A 25396-nucleotide genomic window follows, 5' to 3' on the forward strand; every position below is an offset into this window, starting at 1 on the left:
TCTGGCTGTAATCTCTTGTATCACCACTTCACTTTCAAGCCTCCTGATCCTGCTGCGACCTGGTTTACACCCTGTACCCATTTTTACCTTCCAACACGAATCCCACCAATTCCTTAAAGCTCAGCACAAGTCTCATGCTGTACAGGAATTAGCTGGAAGATACTCCAGAAAACTCTCATATAGATGTTGCTAGCACTAATACTTAAAGTGTTTCTCATTCAACACATATTATTTCAAAATGTACTTCTTCATCACAAAAAAAATAATGTAAATGATGAAAATATCTAGCACACTCAACAAATGGTTGTGTATAGGTTAGTGAAGTACAATAAGAGAATTCTAATTTTAAAAATATTAAACCTGAAAAAAATGAGTAAAAAATTAACATGAAAGAGAATTTAGACCATCCATAGATATATCGTTTTTATTAATATAAAACACATTATGGTTTATACAATTATAAATATAGGAATGCTCATTTGAAAACCAGCTCTATCCAAGAAAACACAAAAAATGTTCTGGGGCCCAGAAAGGTATATTATTTTGAGAAACAGAAATGTTCATGGGCTCAGAAACTATTTTTTTCTCTGATTTTTATGTTGTTTAAAAAAACATTTATGATTAATAATTTAGTTTTTCAGCAATCTATAGAGTATATATATTCCTCAATATAAATTAGTGAGTTGGCCTTTTGATTTATAATCAATATCTTTTTACCTTGGTTAAGAATCCCTACCTTAGAGCCCAATCAAGTCAGCTCAGTTCCATAAACATTTATTGAATATTTAATATGCCCCAGGCCCTTTTCTAGATTTAAAAATGAGTGCACGGTCAATGGCATTCAGGAGCTCCAAAGCAAATTAAAGGAGACAGACAGCAACTTGTTCAAAATAATACAGTAAGTATAAAATCGAAGCTATGTACACGAACAAAGGCAGTTTCACAAGACATAAGCAGAAGTTTAAAGAAGGAACAACAGCTGGTCCAGTAAACCAGGACAGAGTAGGAAGGCATTATAGACAGAGAAGGAGGGGGAAAAAAAAAACCCAGACACATGAAAAAGCAAGATGAGATTAGTATGTAGTGTACAGGCACGGTTGTTGTAAGGAGGAACGATGAGTTATAAAAACTAGAAAAGCAGGTATGCATTGGGTAACGGAATACACTACAAGCCATGATAAAGAGCTTAATTGGTTTTTTTTCCCCCGGTAGGAAGCATTTTAGAAGTGACATGCCCAGATAAATGTTTTAGACCACTGTGGTGGCTGTTAAATTGTTATTATATATATTTATTGAGGGTCTGCTACATGCCAGGCTTTATTCCAGCAATAAAAACAGAAAACATTTGCTTGCTTGAGGTGTGGTGAGTAAATTTCACTACGTTCAATAAGCAAAATTTACGAATATTAGCACAGAAAAGGGCAACCAGTGATAAAACTTTATATCATTATTATTGTTACTATTATTAACGGCCAAACTATTTCTGTCATCGTTATAAGCATTATTAACATAGTAGGTAAAAATAAAATCTTTGTCAACATCCTTACTCATCAGGGAAATAAAAACCAAAACCATAACAAGATGCTGCTTCATACCCACGAAGATGACTACAGTCAAAAAGATAGATAGTAAGTGTTTCGTAGGATGTGGAAAAACTGGAATTCTCATGCATTGCTAAGTGGAGATACAAAATAGTGTAGCCTCTTTGGAGGACAGTATGGCATTTCCTCAAAAGGTAACATAGTTACCATGAACCTTGAAAAAAAATGTTAAGTGAAAGAAGCCAGTCACAAAAGACAACATATATTGATATATGACATATCCAGAACAGGTAAATCTTTGTAGACAAAAAGTAGGTTAATGGTTGTCCAGAACAGGGAGGAGCTGAGAGACAGCCAAGAGGGCAAATTTTCTTTTTTGGATAATGTTCAAAATTTGATAATGGTGATGGCAACACAACTCTGAGAATACACTAAAAGGCACTGAACTGTATACTTGAAGTGGGTGAACTGAATGATATGTGAATTGTCTAAATAAAGTTTTTTAAAAATCTGACCTTTAAATATGTCTTCCAAATTTTTATTCCCCTTTCCTCCTGAAACCAGGTGACATCCTTCCTAGCATAGAATATATTATAACACTGGAGCACTAAAAAATACCAACTTTTTTCAATCTTCTATGAGCAATTCTTTTTTTCTGAGAAAACCAATCTTCCAATTTGACAGAAAACAATTTATTTTTATGACATCCAAACAATAAAAGAACAGAAGCTTTGACCCATCTGCACAAAAGATGAGTTAGTCTTTTAGTAACAACAAAATATAAGAAGTTTTTCTGTCTGATTAATCAGTTTGATCTTCTGTGTACCTTAATCTGTTCGCTACTGTAAAGTTATCAATAATTATATTTTTATATGTAATTGTTAAAAATTCTAAAGTTGATGCTAAGGTATCCTTTCAACCTTTTTTTTTTTAAGTGTATTTTATTGATTATGCTATTACAGTTGTCCCAAGTTTTCCCTCTATGCTTTCTCCACCTGATACCTCCCTTCCCTCCAGCAAATCACCCCCCACCCACTTCGTTCATGTCCATGGATCATGTATATAAGTTCTTTGGCTTCTCAATTTCCTATACTATTCTTAACATACCCCTGTCTATTTTGTTCCTACCAATCATGCTTCTTAATCTCTGCACCTTTTTCCCGATTTCTCCCCCTTCCCCCTCCAAGCTGATAACCCTCCAAATGATGTCCCTGTCTATGATTCTGTTCCTGTTCTAGTTGTTCACTTAGTTTATTTTCTTTTTATTTTTTAGATTCAGTTGTTGATAGTTGGGGAGTTCGTTGTCATTTTAATGTCCATAGTTTTGATCTTCTTTTTCATTTCACTTAATAATGGCTTGGTGATTATGAATTCCTTCAGCTTTACCTTGTCTGGGAAGCACTTTCTCTGCCCTTCCATTCAAAATGATAGCTTTGCTGAATAGAGTAATCTAGATTGTAGGTCCTTGCTTTTAACCACTTTAAATATTTCTTGCCAGTCCCTTCTTGCCTGCAAAGTTTGAGTTATCTGCTGATAATATTATGAAAACTCCTTTGTAAGTAATTCTCTGCTTTTCTCTTGCTGCTTTTAAGATTCTCTCTTTATCTTTAATCTTTGGCATTTTTAATTATGGTGTGTCTTAGTGTGCTCCTCTTTGGGTCCAACTTGTTTGGGACTCTCTGTGCTTCAAAGACTTGTATGTCTATTTCCTTCACCACATTAGGGAAGTTTTCTTTCATTATATTTTCAAATAAGTTTTCAACTTCTTGCTCTTTCTCTTCTCCTTCTGGCAATCCTATGATTCAGATGTTAGCACTTCTGGAGACATCCTAGAGTCTTCTTATCCTTTCCCTGTTTTTTTTTGCATTCTTGTTTCTTCTTTCTGTTCTGGTTGAATGTTTATTTCTTATGTTCCAAATCACTGATTTGAATCCTGGCTTCCTTCCCTTCCCTGTTGGTTCCCTGTGGATTATTATTTCACTTAACATAGGCTTCATTTCTTCCTTTATGTTGTTGCTTTACTCAAGGAGTTCTCTGAACATCCTGATTATCAGTCCTTTGAACTCTGCATCTGATAGGTTGGCTATCTCCATTTCCTTTAGTTCTTTTTCTGGGGTTTTGTTCTGTTCTTTCACTGGGGCCATGTTTCTTTGTCTCCTCAATTTGGCAGCCTCCCTGTGTTTGTTTCTGTGTATTAGATAGAGCTGTTTTGACTCCCCATCTTAGTGCACCTGTTGAGTTGTATGGGGCAGAGCCTTAGGTATTTGCCAGGATGGTGTGACCCACTTCACTGCTTTGTGGCTCTGTGTGGGTGGAGGGCTCAGAGAGGGGACAATGCCACTGCCAGGCTTGTAGAGGTTTGCCTGGCACTTGTTTCCAGTCACTTCACTCACTTCCTGTATGTGACTGGCACCCATTCAGCTGTTGCCCTGTTGGTGAATGCCAGAGTGGGTGGGTTTGTATACATTCTTAGTCCATGCAGGCCCTTTAAACGGACCCTCCCAAGAAACCAGAAGTTTATTCTGCCACCCCAAACCCGACTGGTTCTTACAGCCAGAGGTTGTGGGCCTTTATCTTCCCGGTGCTGGAACCCTGGGCTGTGCGGTCTGGCCCGGGGCTGAGATCACTGGCTCCCAAGGTGTCCCTCCTAAGTTTTCTCCACCACACATAATGCAGGACTGCCTGTCCCACCGCTTAGCCTTCACTGCACCACCACCGCCTCTCCCCTCAACTCTGCATCTCTGCCCCTCCTACCCGTCTGGATGAATGTGGCTTCTTTAAATCCTTGGTGGTCGCACTTCCATGCAGTTCACTTTTCTGGAAGTTCTGGGTGTTTTTTTGTTTTGAGGTTAGTTGTAATTCTTCTTGTGCTTGCACAAGGAGGTAGTGTATCTACCTATGCCTCCATCTTTACTGGAAGTCTCATTTCAATCTTTATTTGCTCATAACCACACTCCTATGAGTCCAGGAGTCAGATGAGGTAAATATACTGCAAAAGATGTTAAATAATAAAAGAAAGTAACACAAAAAATTCACCTGTAAAAAAAGAAAACACATTTGCATGTATGCATAAGTTAATGGGTTTTTGTACAAACAATAAGGGTGTTCAAGTGATCTGGTATGCTAATGCATTGGTCTGAATACAGCCCACGTTAGTTGCCCCAGCCTCTTATTTTACTGTGTCACCCCTGGGTCCTCCAGTATTATGGGAAAAATATTCACACAGGTATACTCTTTGGCTTTACTGCAAATAATATGGCTCCAACTTCAGCTGGGATCCCACGGTTATTTGAAAAATCTTTTCTGTCTCTAGTCTTTTCCTTTTCATAATTTCTACCACAGCTATAAGCATTTAACTTTTTTTCCTCTAGGTGTCTACCTTATCAACTCCAATACCCATCTTTACTGATAAAGAAAACAGAAGCCACAGTATGTATTTTCCTTTACTGTCCCTTACAACTTACCTATGGTAGCACTCGTCCTTCATTCACTCATCAGAATAGTAAATAATAATGTGATTCATCATTCAGTGAGCATTTGCCATGTACCAGACACTGGGCTGAGTGCTTTAGATATAATAATTAATTTAGATTCCACAACAATCTTACAGGCTAAGTATTTTTGGTCCCATTTTTTACAGTGACAAAGTGAAGCTCATGGGAGCTAAGAATCTTGTCCAAGGTTCATAGCTAATGAGTGGGAGAAAAGGGATTTGAATCCCCATCTGTCTATAACCATGTTACCCTGTCTCTGAAACGTGTTCTAATAATGCCTGTCCCAAGACCTCCACTTCTACACAGGAACACCACATTGAAAAGTTATTTTCACTATGGTGTGATCTTTGTCTCTTTCCCAGCCAGTACAGAGAAAAAGATATCTAAATTGCTATACTCAACTCAAAAACATGGCTTGTGCACTTTAGATTTCCATTTAAAAACAGATTTTAATAAAATTATATACATATCTATATTAGTTATATTAATAAATTTAAAACCCAATTAAAATAGATTTACATCTTAAAAGACATATGGAATTCAAAGATTAATGACTTCCATCAAACTTCCAAGAAAAACTCAAAACATCAGGTTATGCGCAGAACAGTTATCATCGCCCTCTTTCTGTTCATCTACCCAGGAAAAAAAAGAAGAAATTTCCTGCTTCTTAATTTTTTCAGTAATTTCTCACTTTGGTAGAGAAAGGCAGAAAGCAGTTTAGCAACACTAGCAGAGCAGTGTCTTCTCTTTAATGGTCCTGACAAATGTAGGCCCTAATTTGGTTTCAATGAGTTCTCTCATATGACTTTTAATAAAACTTCAGTCTAAGTTTTAAATGGTTCATCCTAAGTCACATGATTTATTGTTCTGCTTTCACGAAGTTTAATTCTCTACATCCACTGTTAAGAATTAACTTCGACACTGTAATCACCATGTAAATAAGTACTAGAGTCGTCTTGTTCAATATTTTATTCCTAGGACCTATACAAAGTAGATGCTCAATAAACATTTGTTGTAATAAATCATGGCAAGGAAACAAGTTAGAGAACATTGTGTAGCCTATTATATCTTTTAATAAAATCTCCCAAGAACAATTATATGAATTTCTTCTTTTGAATACCATCATATCAAAATTGAGAGCCTATACTATCTTTAACCTTTAACACAGGTTAGTCTGTTTCTACAATATTCAGTGTGAAAACATTTTAAAGCAGTTCTAAAGACATTTTTCTCATTTCTTTTGATTAAAATCAACCATATAATGATCAAGAAATAATTTGTGTACTTTTTATTATTATAGAGAGATGAGAAGGAAGGGAGAGAAAGAGGGAGAGAAACATCAAAGGGAGAAACAGATTGGCTGCCTTCTGTACATGCCCCAACTGGGGACCAGAGACCAAGCCTGCAATCCAAGTATGTGCCCTGACCAGGGATCAAACGGGCAACCTTTCAGTCTACGGGACAATGCCCAACTAACTGAACCACACCAACTGGGCTAATTTGTATATTTTAAATTTATATGTATTACTTACTGTCACTTTATACATTATAGCTAAAGCTTTAAAGACTGGGCTTTCTTTCATTCAGATCACAATGCAGCCTCCTACACCCAAAGAGGATGCTACTTTTTTCTGTAGTTCATAAACAGCTTGTCAATCACAGATACAATTCAAGAACTCCATGCATATTTACTGCTGCATTCATTTTTAAACAAATACTGCAAAAGATTATACACAGTGTGAGAAATGTCATCTAAATGCTAAAAAAAAGCCTGTAAATATCAATTCTCAATGATAGGTACCTTGTCTATCATTAAAATAAATATCAACTTCTTGTCCACTTTCAATCTTGCTAAATGCTACCCACTTGTAAATTATCTATAATGATTCAAAATACCCAGTTATAATTTTCCTATCATTTCTCAACATTCTCCCATCCCCTAAAATCATGATTTATTTGAAAATTAAATGTAAGGACCATTTACAGACCTCCATCCATCCTTTTGGAGATAACTGAAGGCTCCATCAACAACACTGGCAAAGAACTGCCCTCCTGTGATGAAGAGGGTGTTAATGGTGACTAAGCGGCCTCTTAAATTGGGGGGTGAGACCTCGGCGATGTACACTGGCACTGTCATGGAAGCGATGCCTGCAAAGAAACAACGGAAAGTAAACGTAAGACACTTACTCAAGACTTCTGTCCTTATAAATATTCACGCTAGACTAAGGCACACACACCCGGGCTTGCTGTACTATTTTAAACAAAGGTTTACCACAGAGTTAGAGATTCTTTGTCTAATTAGTGACAACTGCAGATAAGTAAAGACATATGTGAGATACCAATCTCTGAGTACCATTTTTCATATTATCACTTGAAAGCCTGTAAATGAAATACCTCTAGAGATCTCAGGTAACTTTAGAATGCATATAAGTACACTTTATAATTTTAAGTATGCTTTATAATTTTTTGAGGACTAAAAACAGGAAAGATGCTCTCAACAGAATTATTGAAGTATTTTTAGTCTATATGGAAATGTAATCAGATAATGGTAAGAATAAAAAATTATCCCAGAATACGTATTAACTATTCAAAGTCATCATTTCCAGCAGACACACCAAACCTCTTAGTTTACCAATAAGAAATCCATAATTAAATCAACTTACTCAATTGTCTACATGTACATTTCAGAAACAGCTCACAATAAACAGTACTTTGAAGATTTACACTTTTCAAAAACAAATGATCTTAACCATAAAATAGGTAGTTTTATGGGTAAGGTGTTTTTGGTTATACCTGCCTTAAATTTTTTTCTATCTAAAATCGATGCAGTATAATCTATGGCAGTAGTTCTCAAACTTCATTAATCACTAGAAACATTTTTGTAGCCTTTTTTTCCCCCCAAACAAAGATGCTGTCATCTCACCCACCTACACTTAAATAGAAAACTACAGTTGGGAGATGAGCCTGTAAATCCTCAAGGTGACCCTGATGTTTGCCATACATTTATACAACTACAGTTCTATAATCCACAATTTTGAACCAATCCATAATTATTTCTAAAAGAAGATCTCGACCTAGTTAGCCATATCTAGCTGACCTCAGTGGCACTTCTAACTTTTAACTTAAAACTAGTAGCTAATCAACACAAACAAAGAGTTTGTGTAAAAAACAAACAAACAAAAAACTAAGCAGGATCAATGAAGCATATTTAGGCTTCTTATATCTGCAGATATTATAAATCAATCCCTAGATTAAACCAGAACACAATGGGCTGTATAACAGACCCATCTAAAATGGCTTTTAATGAATTGGTCTGCATGATGCCAAAAAGTAGCCCATATTGAAGGCAGCAGCATTAAGAAATCTTGTTGCTGTGTGTTGTGGACAAGGGCTGTTGAAGGTACTATTTACCACATTCTGAACAAGAGACATTTCTCTCCAGTCTCTATAACTGCACCGGTTGGGCTTCCAATAACTGATTTGTATTCATTCATTGGCTCTATAAATCACATGGCTGCCTCTTATGTCCCTCTTTGTGTAGACAGTCAGAGAGGCCCATCTCTATCAAGTGTTTCAGACTTCACAGTATTTCTTCTGTGAACTAAACTTTCTCTCTGATGCAACAATCATCTCCCATTTCCCCTATTTTATATGTTATTTGCTTTGCTCTATCTTTGAGCAAAGCAAATAAATACATGTACAGAAAGGTAGGATTTATTTAAGTAATATATATTTGCTTCTGGAACATTCACTGCATTGTTGCATAACTACTGGTAAGTAGTTACAAGATTTGCATACAAGTCTGACCATAAGTCTCAGAACTACACACTAGTTTCCTGTCAATATATGGCAATATGAAAAGTATCTTATGATTTTATGAGTTTTATAATAAGCATGTGTTAGTAAACAAAGTATAGTCTTTACAATTAAATCAACACTCAAAAAGCTAAAAATTTCCATTTGACTGCTAACTAATTTAATAGCAGAGACTACCCTAAAATGGCCTTCATCTAACTTGGAAAGAGGAAACATTTGCAGCAAATGTTGACACTCTTTTTATTTCTTTTATGATTAAACTTAAAAATATCAGACAACAGTAACTGATTGATTGGATTTCTTTTTCTTCTTTGATCTGGCTGTAAACAGGAATTCTTTCTAGCCAGAGAGCTTTACCCAGCCATCCAGCCCACAGATGGGGCCGTGAAAATCTGGATCATGGCTTTAGGCAGCACCTGTTTGTCACAAAGCCCACAGCTTGTACTAGATAGGAAATGCAGAGATGTTCCCAGGCCCTCATAAAAGATGATTATTAAAGATAAACACCACAATATTGAAAAGTAACAGATAATGACAGGGAAAAAAAATGAAGAACTATAAAAAGACAGACTCGCTGGATTTAGAGTAGGAAAGAACCCCAAAAGTTCTGTCTAATGAATGCTCCCATTGACTTAACACTGTTCCATTTGATTATATGCTTCACATAAACTAACTGTTTTATCTAATCCTCAGAACATCCTTTAAAAGACATATAATTATTTCCACTTTGCTGAGAAGGACTTTACTCAAGTCTCACAATGAGTAAGTGGAAGAACTAGAATTTGAACCAGGCTGAGATTCCAGAACCCAGGTTTGAAGGCACAAGACTACACTGGCCGCCACAGCTGAGCGCAGGCTCTGGAAGCAGTGGGTTTAAATTCCAGCCTTGCCATATACCAGCTGGTTAAGTCTGGACAAGTCACTTAACCCTTTCTGGGTCTCCCATTCCTCATCTATATAACAGAAAGAATAAAAGTAACTCATCCGCAGGACTTGCAAAAATTCAGTGAGTTAATAAAGCACTGAAGACTGTGTCCAGCACACAGAAAGTAGTCAATAATATTAGCAGTATTTATTATATTACTAGGTAGGAGTCATTTCAACTCTTTCAATTCAATTTGACTTGTGTTAGGTGCTGGGATTATCAAAATAATAAGGAAGTAACACACAAGCCCTACTCAAAAAACATGCAGTCAAAAATTTTGAAAATAACATGGTAAGAGTCACAATACAGCTATACACTGCACCCTCTTTCGATCCTCTTTTGATGCTGACAGCGCCGCAGGCTGACAATGGCTGGGTGACAGCTGGGAAAGGCTGGGCAGAAAAGCCTGCAGAAAACAGCACAAGCTTACAAAAATATGAAATGGTGCGGGGTTTTCTCAAAGGGCACATGGAAAGTGTGAGGCAGAATATGTGTAGAAATGAGGTGGGAAAGGCTTACAGGGCACAAGTCATGGAAGCAGAATCCATTGATCAGCGAGCATCCATTGAATACTGATCAGAGCTGGGCACTCTGCTAAGCGCTGAGGACGGAGTACTGTAACAGGAGAAAGGCATGCCTTCTGTCCTGAGGGTCGGCTGAGAAAAATGCGTTTGAACAAAGTAATTGAATTCCAAGTGTGATAGGTCTGACCAAAGGGGAAGTGAGGGGGATAATGAGCCAGTGGCGAAAAGACTGGAGGAGGAATCAGAAAAGCCTTGGAAGAGGTTATATTTAAGTCATGATCAGGTGAATGAGTAAGCTAAGAGCTAGGTGGGAGTGCAGGGTGAGAGATACTTTAGACAGTCAGACCAGCTTAGACAAAGGCCCTAATTAAGACAGGAAGAGAAGCATCCTGTTGAGGGGGACTATTTCTGGAGACGTGGGCAGAGACCAACCAGACAATACAGAATCATAGAAGCTATATTAAGGGTTTGCCCTAAGAAGAGTTTGCATAATGTAAAGGAGGAAGAGTCACAATCAGAATCAAGTTTTAAAGGATCATTTTGGTTGGAGTAGTAGAAAGTGATTGCAAGGGAGTAATGGGTACAGTGACAGCAATGGAAACAGAGTGAAAAGGAGAGATCCTAGAATTATGTATTTTGTATTTAGACTAAAGAGAAAATGGAAGGAATGTGAAGGATGAGGGGAGGCAGAATTTGAGGATGATGTTCAGATGTCCAAAATAAGCCACTAGGAGCTGGATGGGTACTTTGTACAAAGATAAGGATAATGGAAGAGAAGCAAGTTTGGGTGGACCATAATAAGGTCAAGTTTTAGACAGGCTGAGGAAGAGGTCCCCTGTGAAATATACAAGTAGACAGCAAGCAGACCACTCTGTATATGCTGGGACTAAGGATTATTTACACAGAATGTGCACAGCCTCCCTCTCTTCTCCTACTCAGTAGGAGTCTTTGCCAAAATAACCAACTTCTCCTTCGTCCTTAGGGAAAATTTGGTCTTTGTCAGCCTAGTTCTTGAGCTGTTATTATGCTAGGCAAGAGAAAAAAGATGGAGGAGAAAGCATGGGGCAAAGATCTGATTTGTGGGAAAATGTTCAAATGAAAAGACTGGAGAGTGTTTTAAGTGCAAGGCTCAGGGTCAGAAATGGGAAAAACTGGGAGCCTATAACAAGGGGATTGACTGAGGCTTGACTAGGGGGTGTGAGAGATAACTGTTGCCCTGGCCAGTGCAGCTCTCAGTTGGTTGGAGCATCGTCCATAAACCAAAAGATCACAGGTTCAATTCCCAGTCAGGGCACATGCCTATGTTGCGGGTTCTGCCCCCAGTAGGGACACACATACAAGAGGCAACCAATTGATGCGTCTCTCTCACATCAATGTTTCTCTTCCTCTCTCTCTCCCTTCCCCTCCCTCTAAAAAATCAATAAGCATATACTGTACTCAGGAGAGGATTTAAAAAAGGAAATATTGTTGAGTTATAACCTACATGCTATTATATTATTCAAGACACAAGAGTACTATTACTTTTCAATACTCTTAGTTGCTGGACTATAATGCAACTCCAAACTGAGACTGGGCTAGGTGGGGTTTGGGAGTTATACAGATATCTGGAGCTCAAAAGGTGGTTCTGAGTGGCTAGTCCCCATAACTGAAAGCATAGGAATGGAGATCTCACAAAAATAGGACGAGTCCAGCAATATTTAAGATACGTCTGAAGAAAGAAACTGAGGCAAAGCAACCAGAAAGCAGCTCCCTTACTCCTGAATACAGTTATTTCTAAAGTATTTCCAGTAAAGTTACCATTTCACATTATTATGTAAGGTCATCCTATTAATAGGTAGGTGGGACAGATATTCACTATCCCCCCCAGCAAAGTAAAGGAACCCAGCCTTAGACTAGGCAGACAAGAAGAGACATTCAGAAAGTCGCAACATAGCAAGTTAATGTCAAAGTGGGTCTCACAGACTTAAGTCCCCTAACCTTTGTAATGTACCTCTCCAGGACTGAGTGTCATGCCTCTGTTTAGAATGTGACCCTGTGTAAATTTCTCAGAAACATTTTCTTTTGGCTCTATTTCCTTAGCGAGCACACATGAACTTCTAGGAGTAGGGGGGTTCGAACTCTTTCCTGCTCCTACTGCCAGCTATGTGACTTACTGCCACCAGGTGTCATGTTAAAGAGCTCAAATGAATTACTCAGAAAAGTAAGAACTAAATGAGATTAGTTGTATAATTTTGAGTTTGACAAGTTTAAACCCACAAAACTTCTTTATGAAAATTGAGAACTATAAAAGAATGCTGATGATCAGGAAGAGTAATAGACTCAGGTACACTATACTCCTATCTGTTCAATAAGCATATGTTATAGGCCCTGTTAACCTACCTTGCTATCAAGAAACTACTGATGCAAACCATAATTTATAGGTTTTCAAACAAGACCCATTTTATAAAATCTTGGACATTAAGGCTATGTCACCCCAAAATCTTTCTACTTTAGAGAAACACGTGGAATTCTGTCTCCAGACAAAACTCACTGTTCTCATAAAGAATAGTTAATATTGTATGAGATTCCCCCAAATTAAGAATTATGTGTTTCAACAGCCCAATTAAAAAATGGGCAAAAGACCTGAACAAACACTTCTCCAAGGAGGATACACAGAGGGTCCATAGACAAATGAAAGAATGCTCAACATCACTAACCATCAGAGAGATGCAAATAAAAACCACAATGAGATACCACCTCACACCTGCCAGAATGGCCATCATCAACAAACCAACAAACAACAAGTGCTGGTGAGGATGTGGAGAAATGGGAACCCTGGTGCACTCTTTCGGTGGGTATGCAGACTGGTGCAGTCACTATGGAAAACAGTGTGGAATTTCCTCAAAAAACTAAACATGGAACTGCCTTTTCAACCAACGATTCCACTGCTAGGATTATACCCGAAAAATCATGAAACCCCAATTCAAAGAACTTATGCACCCCTATGTTCATAGCAGCGCTGTTTACAATAGCTAAGTGCTGGAAACAGCCTGAGTGCCCATCTGTAGATGAGTGGATTAAAAAACTGTGGTACATTTACACAATGGAATACTATGCAGCAGAAAGAAAGAAGGAACTCCTGCCATTTGCAACAACATGGATGGAACTAGAGAGACTTATGCTTAGTGAAATAAGCCAGGCAAAGAAAGAAAAATACCATATGATATCACCTATTACAGGAGACTAATGAACAACACAACAACTGAACTAAATTGAACAAGGAACAGAATAACAGTTATCAGGGGGGAGGGGGGAGGGAGAGAAGGGGGATAAGTAAGAGAAGGGTTTAGTCAAAGAATGTGTATAAATGATTCAGGGGCATGGACAACGGGGTGGGATGTGGGAGAGGGATGGGATGTAGGGGGGGACAATGGAGGAAAAATGGGACAACTATAATTGAAAAACAATAATAAAAAATGAATTTCTTAAAAAAAAGAATTATGTGTTTCATAAACAGATGCAAATAATATTCCATTTGTAGCAGATCTATGAAGAGCTTTTGATTTACTCCCTAGTCCAATGAGTAGTTCAAAACAGGCCTCCCCAAGATGAGCCACTTTGATGTGAATTATTTGGAACTGGAGGCAACCGAGACCCTGAGGGCTCAAGAGAAACTTTTACCTCTTTCTTCCTTTAAATAATTTAAATTAGGAGCCTTGCACATAATGAGTTACGACCAAAAATAACTTTCTATGAACAACAGGGCAAGGTTCTGAACATCTGTTCTTCTTCTGGTACTTTAAATGACCTTCCTCACTTCTGATGCCCCAGGGTACCTTCCTCATCCTTGGCTCTGAAGGTCATATATACCTTATTTTAGCTTTCTGTTTCTGAACCTCTCATGTATTACATACATATGTGTGTATATAATTAACTCTGTTTTCTCTTTTTAATCTTTTTATAATGAGTTAATTATTAGGTCAGCCAGAAAAACCTAGAAGGGTACAAAAAAATATTTCCTCCCCCACGGTAATCACTAATCAAATAAAATAAATGTCTCATAAAAAAAAAATTCTTAATCATCCATAATACACTCATGAATTAAAATTAGCATAGAGAAATTTTGGTACAAGTTCCTGTTAAGAGCATCTTAAGAGTAAATAGAACCACAAAAAACAAAAACAAACAAAATCCTTTGTTGGTACTGTTTCTGAATATTGTTTAAAAATGTGATTCAATAAAAGTTTGTTTCTTACAGAATAAAAATGTCTACATCAATGAAAACTCATTATCATGCTTGGTGAGGAGTTTCATCAAAAAGTTACACCTCAGACAACACAGTGAAACTGGATCCAAGCACTCTCATGCTGCCAGGCTGACTCGCCATAAACAGCACAAAACTTTTGGGCGCATAAGCTGGGTTACAAAAACTGCTGGAGGCTCTTTTAAAGCCCTAAGTCAGAAAGAAGTATAAATAATTTCATAACCAAATAGCATTAGAAAATCCTGTTGCGATGGGTAAATACTCATGAATCACAGCAGCGTCTCAGCATGATAAGCCAGACAGCAACGAATTAGCTTCTCAGAAGCACATGAAGCTACCTTTTAATAATAATGCTTCTTGAACAACAAGAATTATGATGTCCTCATTTCATTTGGTAAATTATTGCTCTGTGATCTCTAAAGAAAAAGTTGCAAAAAAGAGAAGGAGAATCCGTCTAAACAGTGTCCCTCACTGTATTTGTTTCAGTTTTGCTGTCCTGCCCAAGACAGGTGTGTCTGTATTCTGCTGAAGTCAAGTAGTTACAGTTACCAGGTTGTTAACACTGTAGGATTCAGTTTTTATTATTCTCTAATGGTATGGCCTAAGGCACTCACAAAAACTGCTGAGTAATTCAAAAAGCAGTAAGCCCCAAAGTGATGAACATATATACAACACAAAATGTTTGCCTGTAACTGAAGAGCCAGGTTATGAAAGATTCTACCTACAGGGTTAACTAGGAGAGGTAACGCTATGGCGTTTTAAAAGCTCTTAACAAGAGCATTACAAACACGTCATCAGCATTTCAATTCAGTGCAGCATCTCGTAGCCTAAATAATATTTATACTACTTGAGAATATTCTATTGATCTGCCATATCACTTTTTACTGGTAACTTCTCAGTAGAGTCTGTACCATATTGTTTCTCCAAGCCGGATTACAAGCTCCTTCATAAGTACTGTATGCCTCACGAATCTCCTGAAATACAACTTACCAGAGTGTCAAGCACAGACCTTGTTTGATTAGCTCTATGGGATGTATAGACAAAACCATACCCTTCTAAGTTATTGTTAACTGATTGGTTTTTATACTAAAAACATTATTCATTAAGGAAAATTTGGAAACTACGAGTAAGAAATAAGGTAAATAAAAATCACACTACCCATAGAAAACACTATTAAAATTTGGTTATAACTTGCAGTAGTTTTTTTCATAAGTCAGTAGTTTTAACTCATTGTATTATAAACATTTTCCTTCTCTTTAAATATTTTTTTTCCTAAAAAGGGGTTTAAAACTTTTTCCATAAACTGGACAGGTACCATAAATATAAATGCCAAGTAGGTGTAAGACACAAGGTATTAAGTTCACTATATAACAATTAAGACACAGCACTCTGCAGGCCAAAGAAAACCTCCACACTAGATACAGCCCTATGTAGCCATGTACAACAATCTGGATACCTGCAGCTCATTTTAAGTTAACAATATAATACTCCAGTATTCAGATGAAAAGAAGTGTTCCTAGAACACAGAGATGATGGGGTCAGGAAAAGAACAGAGAAGGAAAGATTTCCTTGATGGGAAGAGATGGCAAGTTAAGAAATTAATAGATATGTAAGAAAGTTCTTGAAACAGCATTTAGAGGTTGTAAAGGAAAAATAGCTATATGAAATGCCACAAAGGCAGAAGCAGTATGTTTTCATACCTGACAAATGGAATGTGGGAAGGTTAATAAAAAATCAATACATTTTCCCCAAGGCAGTGAAGTTAGCAAAAAGGAGCATAAGTGGTACTTTATCATATTTAGCTCTATGTGACATCTAGAAGTAAATGTTTAAGAACAACGATGTGGACCTAAACAGGAGCTAAAAGGCTATGTATCACCTGAATATAGATTATAATTGAATAGGTACAGATAAAATACACAAGAACAGCTTTTTTGCAACGGGTTTGCCGCCAGAACACTGGTGTCGCAAAAACCACCACTACTAAATCAAAGCCAAAATGGGAAAGGAAAAAGACTCAACATCAACATTGTGGTCATTGGACACGTAGATTCCGGCAAGTCTACCACTACTGGCCATCTGATCTACAAATGTGGTGGGATCGATAAAAGAACCATCGAAAAATTTGAGACGGAGGCCGCTGAGATGGGCACAGGCTCCTTCAAATATGCCTGGGTCTTGGATAAACTTAAAGCTGAACGTGAGCGTGGTATCACCATTGATATATCCCTGTGGAAATTTGAGACCAGCAAGTATTATGTGACCATCATCGATGCCCCAGGACACAGAGACTTTATCAAAAACATAAGATTACAGGCACATCTCAGGCTGACTGTGCTGTCCTGACTGTTGCTGCTGCTGTTGGTGAATTTGAAGCAGGCATCTCCAAGAATGGGCAGACCCGTGAGCGTGCCCTTCTGGCTTACACACTGGGTGTGAAACAGCTAACTGTAGGTGTTAACAAAATGGATTCCACTGAGCCACCCTACAGTCAGAAGTGATATGAGGAAATTGTTAAAGAAGTCAGCACCTACATTAAGAAAATTGGCTACAACCCTGACACAGTAACATTCGTGCCAATTTCTGGTTGGAATGGCGACAACATGCTGGAGCCAAGTGCTAACATGCCTTGGTTCAAGGAATGGAAAGTCACCCGTAAAGATGGCAACACCAGTGGAACCACACTGCTTGGAGCTCTGGATTGCATCCTGCCACCAGCTCATCCAACTGACAAGGCTCTGCATCTGCCCCTCCAAGATGTCTATAAAATTGGTGATATTGGTACTCCCTGTGGCTCGAGTGGAGACTGGTGTTCTCAAACCCGGTATGGTGGTCGCCTTTGCTCCAGTCAATATTACAACTGAAGTAAAGTCTGTTGAAATGCACCATGAAGCTTTGAGTGGAGCTCTTCCTGGGGACAACGTGGGCTTCAATGTCAGGAACGTATCTGTCAAAGATGTTCGTCCTGGCAATGTGGCTGGTGACGGCAAAAATAACCCACCAATGGAAGCAGCTGGCTTCACAGCTCAGGTGATTATCCTGAACCATCCAGGACAAATCAGTGCTGGATATGCTCCTGTTCTGGACTGTCACACAGCCCATATTGCTTGCAAATTTGCTGAGCTAAAGGAGAAGATCGATCATCGTTCTGGAAAAAAGCTGGAAGATGGCCCAAAATTTTTTAAATCTGGTAATGCTGCCATCGTTGATATGGTTCCTGGCAAGGCCATGTGTGTTGAGAGCTTCTCTGACTATCCTCCTCTGAACCACTTGGCTGTTCGTGACATGAGACAGACAGTTGCTGTGGGTGTCATCAAAGCAGTGGACAAGAAGGCAGCTAGAGCTGGCAAAGCCACTACGTCTGCCCAGAAAGCTCAGAAGGCTAAATGAATATTATGCCCAACACCTGCCACCCCCGTCTTAATCAGTGGTGGAAGAATGGTCTCAGAACTGTTTGTCTCAGTTGGCCATTTAAGTTTAATAGTAAAGGACTAGTTAATGATTACAATGCATCGTAAAACCTTCAGAAGGAAAGGAGAGTTTTGTGGACCATTTGGTTTTGTGTGTGTGTGGCAGTTATTAGTTTTTAAAATCAGTACTTTTTAATGGAAACAACTTGACCAAAATCTGTCACAGAATTTTTGAGACTCATTAAAACAAAGTTTAATGAGGGGAAAAAAAAAAAAATATATATATATATATACACACACACACATATACACACAAGAACATGTACAGATAAGCCCAGGGCTGTAATTTGGTTGTAGAAATTTTCATGCAATAGATATAAAGGATTGAGAAGTAAAAGAGAAGAAACTATTAAAGGAAATATTAACATAGCAAAATAATATAGGGATGCAACATACACCCCCCCCCAAAAAGAAATGTAAGCTGTTCAATATAAGGTCTAGTATTGCCTAAAAAGTAGGAACAGAGAGAGCCACGACGAGAGAATCGGCTTAACTAAAAAGACAACAGAATGAAATTGAACAGGGAAATGGGTAGGGTAAGGAAGGATTGAAAGAACACTAAAAATTTAGTAACAGAATATGTAAATAAGTATAGAAGTAAACTACATATTGGAGGCAGTAAACAACAAAAATAAAGCTGGATAGAATTTGAGAAAGTGTGGAACATCAATTTGAGATGCTAAGAATGGAAAGCAAAGGAAATTTAAAAAATAAAAGATATTATTGAATAAGAAACCTAAAAAAAATCAATAAACAGGCCTAGGTAGAAACAGCTAGAAACATTCTGGGGTTTGCACAGTTAACAAAAATGATTTTTTTTTTTTTTTTAATGGCTAGGGCAGAAAGAAAAACCCAGCTAATCTACAAAGTAACAACCACCAGGCAATATGAAATGCCATCGAGCAACAACTGCAGATAACTGAGAGAATGTTGTGATAAGGTATTTTATATCTTGACAAGTTATACAATCTCATAACCAAATAGCATTAGAAAATCCTGTTGCAATGGGTAAATATCAGAAGACACACAACTCACTATTTTTAAAATAACCTCTAAGAACACCTAGATTAACAACAAAAACTTTAAGGATAGGGAAGTTTCAATAAAACCACTCAGAGAAGCTGCCCTTCACTTAGTCTGAACTACAAATCTGAGTAAGTAACCCACTGAGTGCTCACTGGCTCCTCTCTTTTCCCATTTCTAAGTAACACACTTCTGGAAGCTTCGCAGAATCTCTTGGCTTATCTGATAATCACATCAAAGCATTAACTGGTCTTTTTCTGTCCCAGGACTTGGTAGCAATGGCTAAGCATTTTACTTGGTTAGAACATTATGCCTGAATAATTATTTTAAAATTTTCTCTACTTATTTTTTTTAATGTTCAAAGAGGCACAGAATCGCATAGCAACCTAATATACATCATTAGCAGAGATCTCTATTAATGATTTCCTGTGTCTCTAAAAGGTAGACGAAATGACCTCAGCCTTTGAGTTTTGTAAAGTGGTTAAAATCATATAAGCCACCCACCAACAGGTATTATCTTTCTCAACTTCTTGTAATTATCTTTCCATCTAGAGTATATGAGTATCTCTCAGAGCTGCTTACATTTAAAAATCAATATAAGTGGTAAAATCTTTACGAGGCAAAAATGAAGAGGAAAAAGGCACATTTTTAAGATCTACAGTGACATACAACATAATTTTTCATGTTTTCTAATAACCCATGGTATGCCTGGGAATCTATAATAAAATTTTAAATGTTTGATAAGTAACATAGCTAAGTTAACTTTCATTTCCTTTTATTACTATAAAGTGCAGAATTATTTCCTACATGTATACTTTTTGCACTTATTTTCCAAGATACTTTTGGAACAGGACATGAACAAGTTTGTTAAAGGGCTACGGGAAGAATGAGAACAGGCCACAGTGACATGAAACACGAAGTCCACTTTTAGGCGCTCTAGTGAGTGCCGTGTCATGGGGCTGTAAGAAACCAGGTCTCTCTGAGGATAAAAGGGAACGGAGTCAAGGAGAGAGGGAAAAATCTTTAGGTTCCTCTTAGTATACAGTCAAAATTATTTTAATAAACAAATTTTACGTTTTGTTCTTTAGTACACCAGGAATATATACACAATTCAAAGATTGTTTACTTGATTCTTGGAAATGGTAGGTGCCATTCATGATGAAACATTTATTAACATTTTACAACACTTTTTGTTAAAAGGTCTAAAGAGAGCATAGGGATCCTTAACATTTATTAAAGGTGATAAGCAAGGTGCTTACAAATTTGGTTCAGTAACACTCTTAGAAACACAGCTTTCAAGTGATATGACAAGCTAATGATATGCATATATAATTACCATTTTTCAGGTAGCTATTTTACATTCATCCCTCTGAACAACTTTTAATTTCACCCCAAGAAATGGGATAAATCTATACATTTCAATAACTAAAAACTCTCCTAGTGAAGTTTTAGATTGAGTGTTCTACTATTTGTGACATCTCAATTTTAAAGCTAAGTTATAGACAGAAAGCTCAGTTCCAGGACTACTTTCTGGAACTTTCACAAACAACTTGCCCCAATATTTACTTGAAAGCTGAATTTGTCTGGCCTTTGACAGACAGGAGAACAAGGAGATATCTCTGTCAACAATCCACTGAAGCATAATATCTACATCTAAATTAGTATAGAACTGGAAAGAAAAAAAAAAAGCAGCTGCTATGTCTATTCAGAACACATAGCTGCTGTGAAAAGGGTTTTATTCTTTCACTTCCAAGTCACTACATCAAAACCCTCCTGCCCGGGAGCTTGTCAGCAAATGCTCACTAACGGTACAATTGCCATAGCAATGAAAGGACAATAGCCACGCAGGTTCGCTTGGATTACCAAGTCTGGGCTATTTATACCTGAAAGATGACTCCAACAAGAAAGTCACAGAGGACAGACTAATTAAATAAGCTATGTAATTCCAAAAATGTTAAGGACTTGACTTCACTTTGTTTATTCAGCTTACCTCAGGGACACAATGACCATATAATTCCATAAACTTTCTTTTCCCTTTTGGTAAAAATAAACATCAGTGCTTAGACAACGTATTAAATATTGGGTTATTTTTCTCCAGTGGACTTTGTATGAGAAAAAATCTTCAGTATCAATTATAAATATACTTTAAAATATCAGTCCATTTCTCACAACAGGAAGGTCTTAAATTTTTAACATATACGTTTCAAAAATAAATAATAAATGTGATTTTTGATGTATTTCTACCTAAATAAAAATACCTAGCATGGAGTAATTATTTATTGATGAAAAGAGGAAGGGAAGAATAAAAATGACAATCATTCTAAAAAAGTATAATGGATTCCCACAGTACAAAGAATTGTTTTCCACGATCAAGAGAATCTCACTCCAAGTAAGCGTTGCACAGCTTTCTCCCTTATTAAAATTACCAATTTAAGAATCCATTATATAAGCCAGTTATATCTCATAGTACTCTCAGTATATTAAGTTTCCATCAGAACAAATACAAAATATTTAATCAATACTATTAACATTCCATCAAGGATGCCAGTTGAGGCTGTCATAGAATACTGAAGGGTTAGTGGTGAGAAGCACAGGAGGAATACAGTAGTCCCTCTCTATATCGTAGTTCACTTATCGCAGCCTCACTGAATCGCGGGGTTTTTTTAAATATATTTGTCGCAGATTTTTTGCTATATTGCGGGATTCTGCGGTACTATATACGTATCTTGTTAAAGTGACGTAAGTTTAAGAGTGTAGAATATGTTTAAGAACATAAGTAGTGTTTATAAAAGTGTGTAAAAGGTTAATAAGGGAGTGGGAAAGGTTAATAAGGGACTGGGAACGGTTCATAAGTGTGTGGGAAGGGATTATAAAGCCTTAAAATATATATAAATACTAAAATAAATGTAAGGTTCCTCCTTTGCAGATTTTCACCTATTGCGGGGGGTCTAGTACGTAATACCCACAATAAGTGAGGGAATACTGTACTAGTGAATCATTAGTCATATTACTAGAAATTCTTCAAAAACCTGCACTAAGATGGTTAATTAAATCCAAATTTACTAAAATAAACTTCAATCTAAAATTGTTGCAAAGAAAAATTAATTTTTCCTTAAAAATGAATATTATTAAAATAAATACATTAAAAACTAAACAGTGATAGCACTATAATTAAAAGAGAAAATAATCCCTTATTTTTTATTTATAATATGATTCATTCAGCAAATATAGTGTATGGTCTATACAGATGATACCAGGAGGTTATAATACTCAGCTCTGAAAAGCTTAAAACCTAGCTAAAAAAATTAAAAAGTGGGTCACTATTATTCAAGTAAGAAAAAGAAAAATGAAGGCAACTCTAGTCCAAGGTAGGTTTCATAAGCAGGATTATCAAGAGGAAAACAAATTGCTGAGATTATACAATAATTTTACAGTAGTCCCACCTCATCTGGGGTTTTGCTTTCTGTGGTTTCAATTACTTGCAGTCAACCAGTCAAGAAATATTAAATGCAAAAATTCAGAAATACTGTAAACAATGCGTAAGTTTTAAACTGAGTGCGATTCTGAGTAATGTGATCAAGTCTGGGACCATCCCACTCCATCCCACCTGGAACCTAAATCATCCCTTTGTCCAGTATCCATGCTGTACACTTGCCCCGCCCCCTGCCATTAGTAGTCACCTCAGTTATCAAATGGACTGTCACAGTACCTCATCACTTGTAGGCAAGTGAACTTTATTTTACTTAATGCCACATTTACATAACTTTTATTACAATACTATTGTAATAATATTTACAATTATTATTCAATTTTATTATGAGTTATTCTATTTTGAGTTATTGCTGTTAATCTCTTACTGTGCCTAATGACTAATTTATAAATTAAACATTATCATAGGTATATATGTATAGGAAAGAACACAGTATAAATATATAGGGTTTGGTTCTATCCATGGTTTCAGGCTCCCATCGGGGGTCTTGGAATATATCACCGTAGATAAGGGGAGACTACTGTAGAGCCTTCTGGCTGTTTTATTAACATACTCATATTTCTCTGCTGCCCTTTAAAACCTGACCATCTATACTGTCTATTAGGATTCTTTAAAAATTCTGTATGGCCCAGACACTTTATAACTTCTAAAATGTAGCCTGAAATAACACAAAGAGACAAATTAGTTTAAGAGGAATATTTAATTTTAATCCTGTATTACAAAATTTAACCACAACAGAGACAAGGTGAATTAGAAGATGAACAATAATTTCTTGAACGACTACTATGAGCCATACATGCTTTTTTTTTAATTCTCACAACCGCTCTTTGAAATACATTGTTAGCCCCACTTTACAACTGGCTAATGACTCAGAAGCTTGAATGAGTTGAACAAAATACCCAAGGTCACACAGCTACTAAGTGGCAGGCTGTCTGATCTGAGTATTCATGCTTCTGTAGCCAAAAAGTCTCTCCACAGGTATTTATTTGTACGCGGCCCACTTTTCAAAAGGGTTTTAGGAAACTTACACATTAAAAACAATTTAAGAAAACACACGGGCACACACACACACACAAAATTAAATGGCGCTGTCTAATGGATGTAACTAAATAAAGAAATCTGAGATTAAATATTTACTAAAGTAGCTTTGACTCCCTACAACCAGAGTCTCCAGTTAAGAGATTTGGCCAGAAAATGTTAGGCCTATATCTCATGATACATAAAGCAGTGAGTAGAAAGACAAGCTGCACTCAGTATAATATTCAGTTAATGGCTCCGAAGCCAGCCATAAAACAAACCTGTAGACATTTCTTCCAATCTTGCTTACCTAAAATACAATTACTCTAAAGGAAAATTGAGTATTACCTGAGCCTCTGGTCAAAGAATTAACATGTACTTTTTAATGAAATGACAGAGTAACAAAAGCTTTCAGCCTTAAAACTTCACCTAATGAACATTCAGTATGAGAAAGGCCCCACTGTGGTCTAGAGGCAGAATTAAGATAAAAATGAGTGATAATAATTCATCACAAAGACATACAAAATACAAGGAACCTGTAATACAGCTGAAGACACAAAACAAACAATTAATAAAAATGCATCACAATATGTGTGAAATGAACACTAGTGACAAAAGTGCCCCTGATGTTATAGGAAGGGAAGATCACTTTCGGTTTGTCAGGCAGTGTCATGGAAGAGCCAGGCTTCTAAGTGAAAAGGAGGTAAGTTCATGAAAGGAAGATTATTTATTACATGTTAATGAATAGTTACCACACGCACATAATTGTGAAAAGCTAAATACCCAAGTTGGGACGGGGGGTCTTCTTTTTTATTGAATCAGAAGACTAAATTTTTGGAGGACACACAATAGTTGATCTCAAACCTTGCTATGCAATTACAATAATCCAGAAAATGCAGTAAGGTAGATTTTATATATATATATATATACACACACACACACACATATATATCTCAATGGAACGCAATCAAATATCTAAATAGACCCACACACATATAATCAATTGATTTTGACAAAGGTATCAAAATAATTAAACAGAACAAGAACGGTCTTTTCAACAAATAGTGTAGGAACAATTGGACACCCATATGTTAAAAAAACCTGTCAACCCTTACCTTTCACCATATAAAAGTTAACTTGAAATAGATCATAGACTTAATCATAAATGATAAAAATATATATAAGGTATACAATTTTTATAATGGAAAATATTTCAATAGATATTTTACAAAAGTGTGAAAAGTTGCTTGCAATGATGGTATTCATTAAGAAATATGATCTCACTTATATATGAAATCTAATGAACAAAATAAACAAAGTAGAAACAGATTCACAGATAAGAAAACAGACTGAGCTGTCAGAGGGACAGGGTTGCAGCGCTGGGTGAAAAAGGCAAGGGATTAAACAAAAAAAGAAAAACGTATAGTCAGAGACAACAGTATGGTGATTACCAGATAGAAAGGGGGTGGGAGGATGTAGAAGAGAGTAAAGGGGGAATAAATGCGGAGAGAAGACTTGACTTGGGGAGTCCACAATACACTATAATATAAAACAATATACAGATAATGTGTTACAGAATTGCATGCTTGAAACCTACATAATTTTATTAACCAATGTCACCCCAATAAATTCAATCAAAAATAATAAATAAATAAATGCTCAATTAAAAAAAAAGAAAGAAAATGTACATTGAAATCACAATGAACCGCCCTGACTGTTGTGGCTCAGTGGATTGAGCGTCGGCCTGCGAGCCAAGTGTCGCTGGTTCGATTCCCAGTCAGGACACATTACTCGGTTGCACGTCAGGTCCCCAGTTGGGGGCGCGAGTGAGAGGCAACCACACAGTGATGTTT

General features: G+C 36.9%; 1 protein-coding gene across 1 annotated transcript in view; it reads right to left on the reverse strand.

Annotated features, from left to right (window-relative positions):
* SLC2A13 (solute carrier family 2 member 13) overlaps window positions 1–25396 on the reverse strand; it is a 293233-nt gene that overhangs the window by 232890 nt on the left and 34947 nt on the right. The window contains exon 2 of the mRNA XM_090275514.1: window positions 7024–7183. Coding sequence (XP_090131640.1) covers window positions 7024–7183 — 160 coding nt within the window. The remainder of the gene's footprint in view (window positions 1–7023; window positions 7184–25396) is intronic.

The sequence above is a fragment of the Furipterus horrens genome, unplaced genomic scaffold (assembly GCF_987537825.1).
Source record: "Furipterus horrens unplaced genomic scaffold, mFurHor1.1.pri manual_scaffold_4, whole genome shotgun sequence".
NCBI classification, from domain to species: Eukaryota; Metazoa; Chordata; class Mammalia; order Chiroptera; family Furipteridae; genus Furipterus; species Furipterus horrens.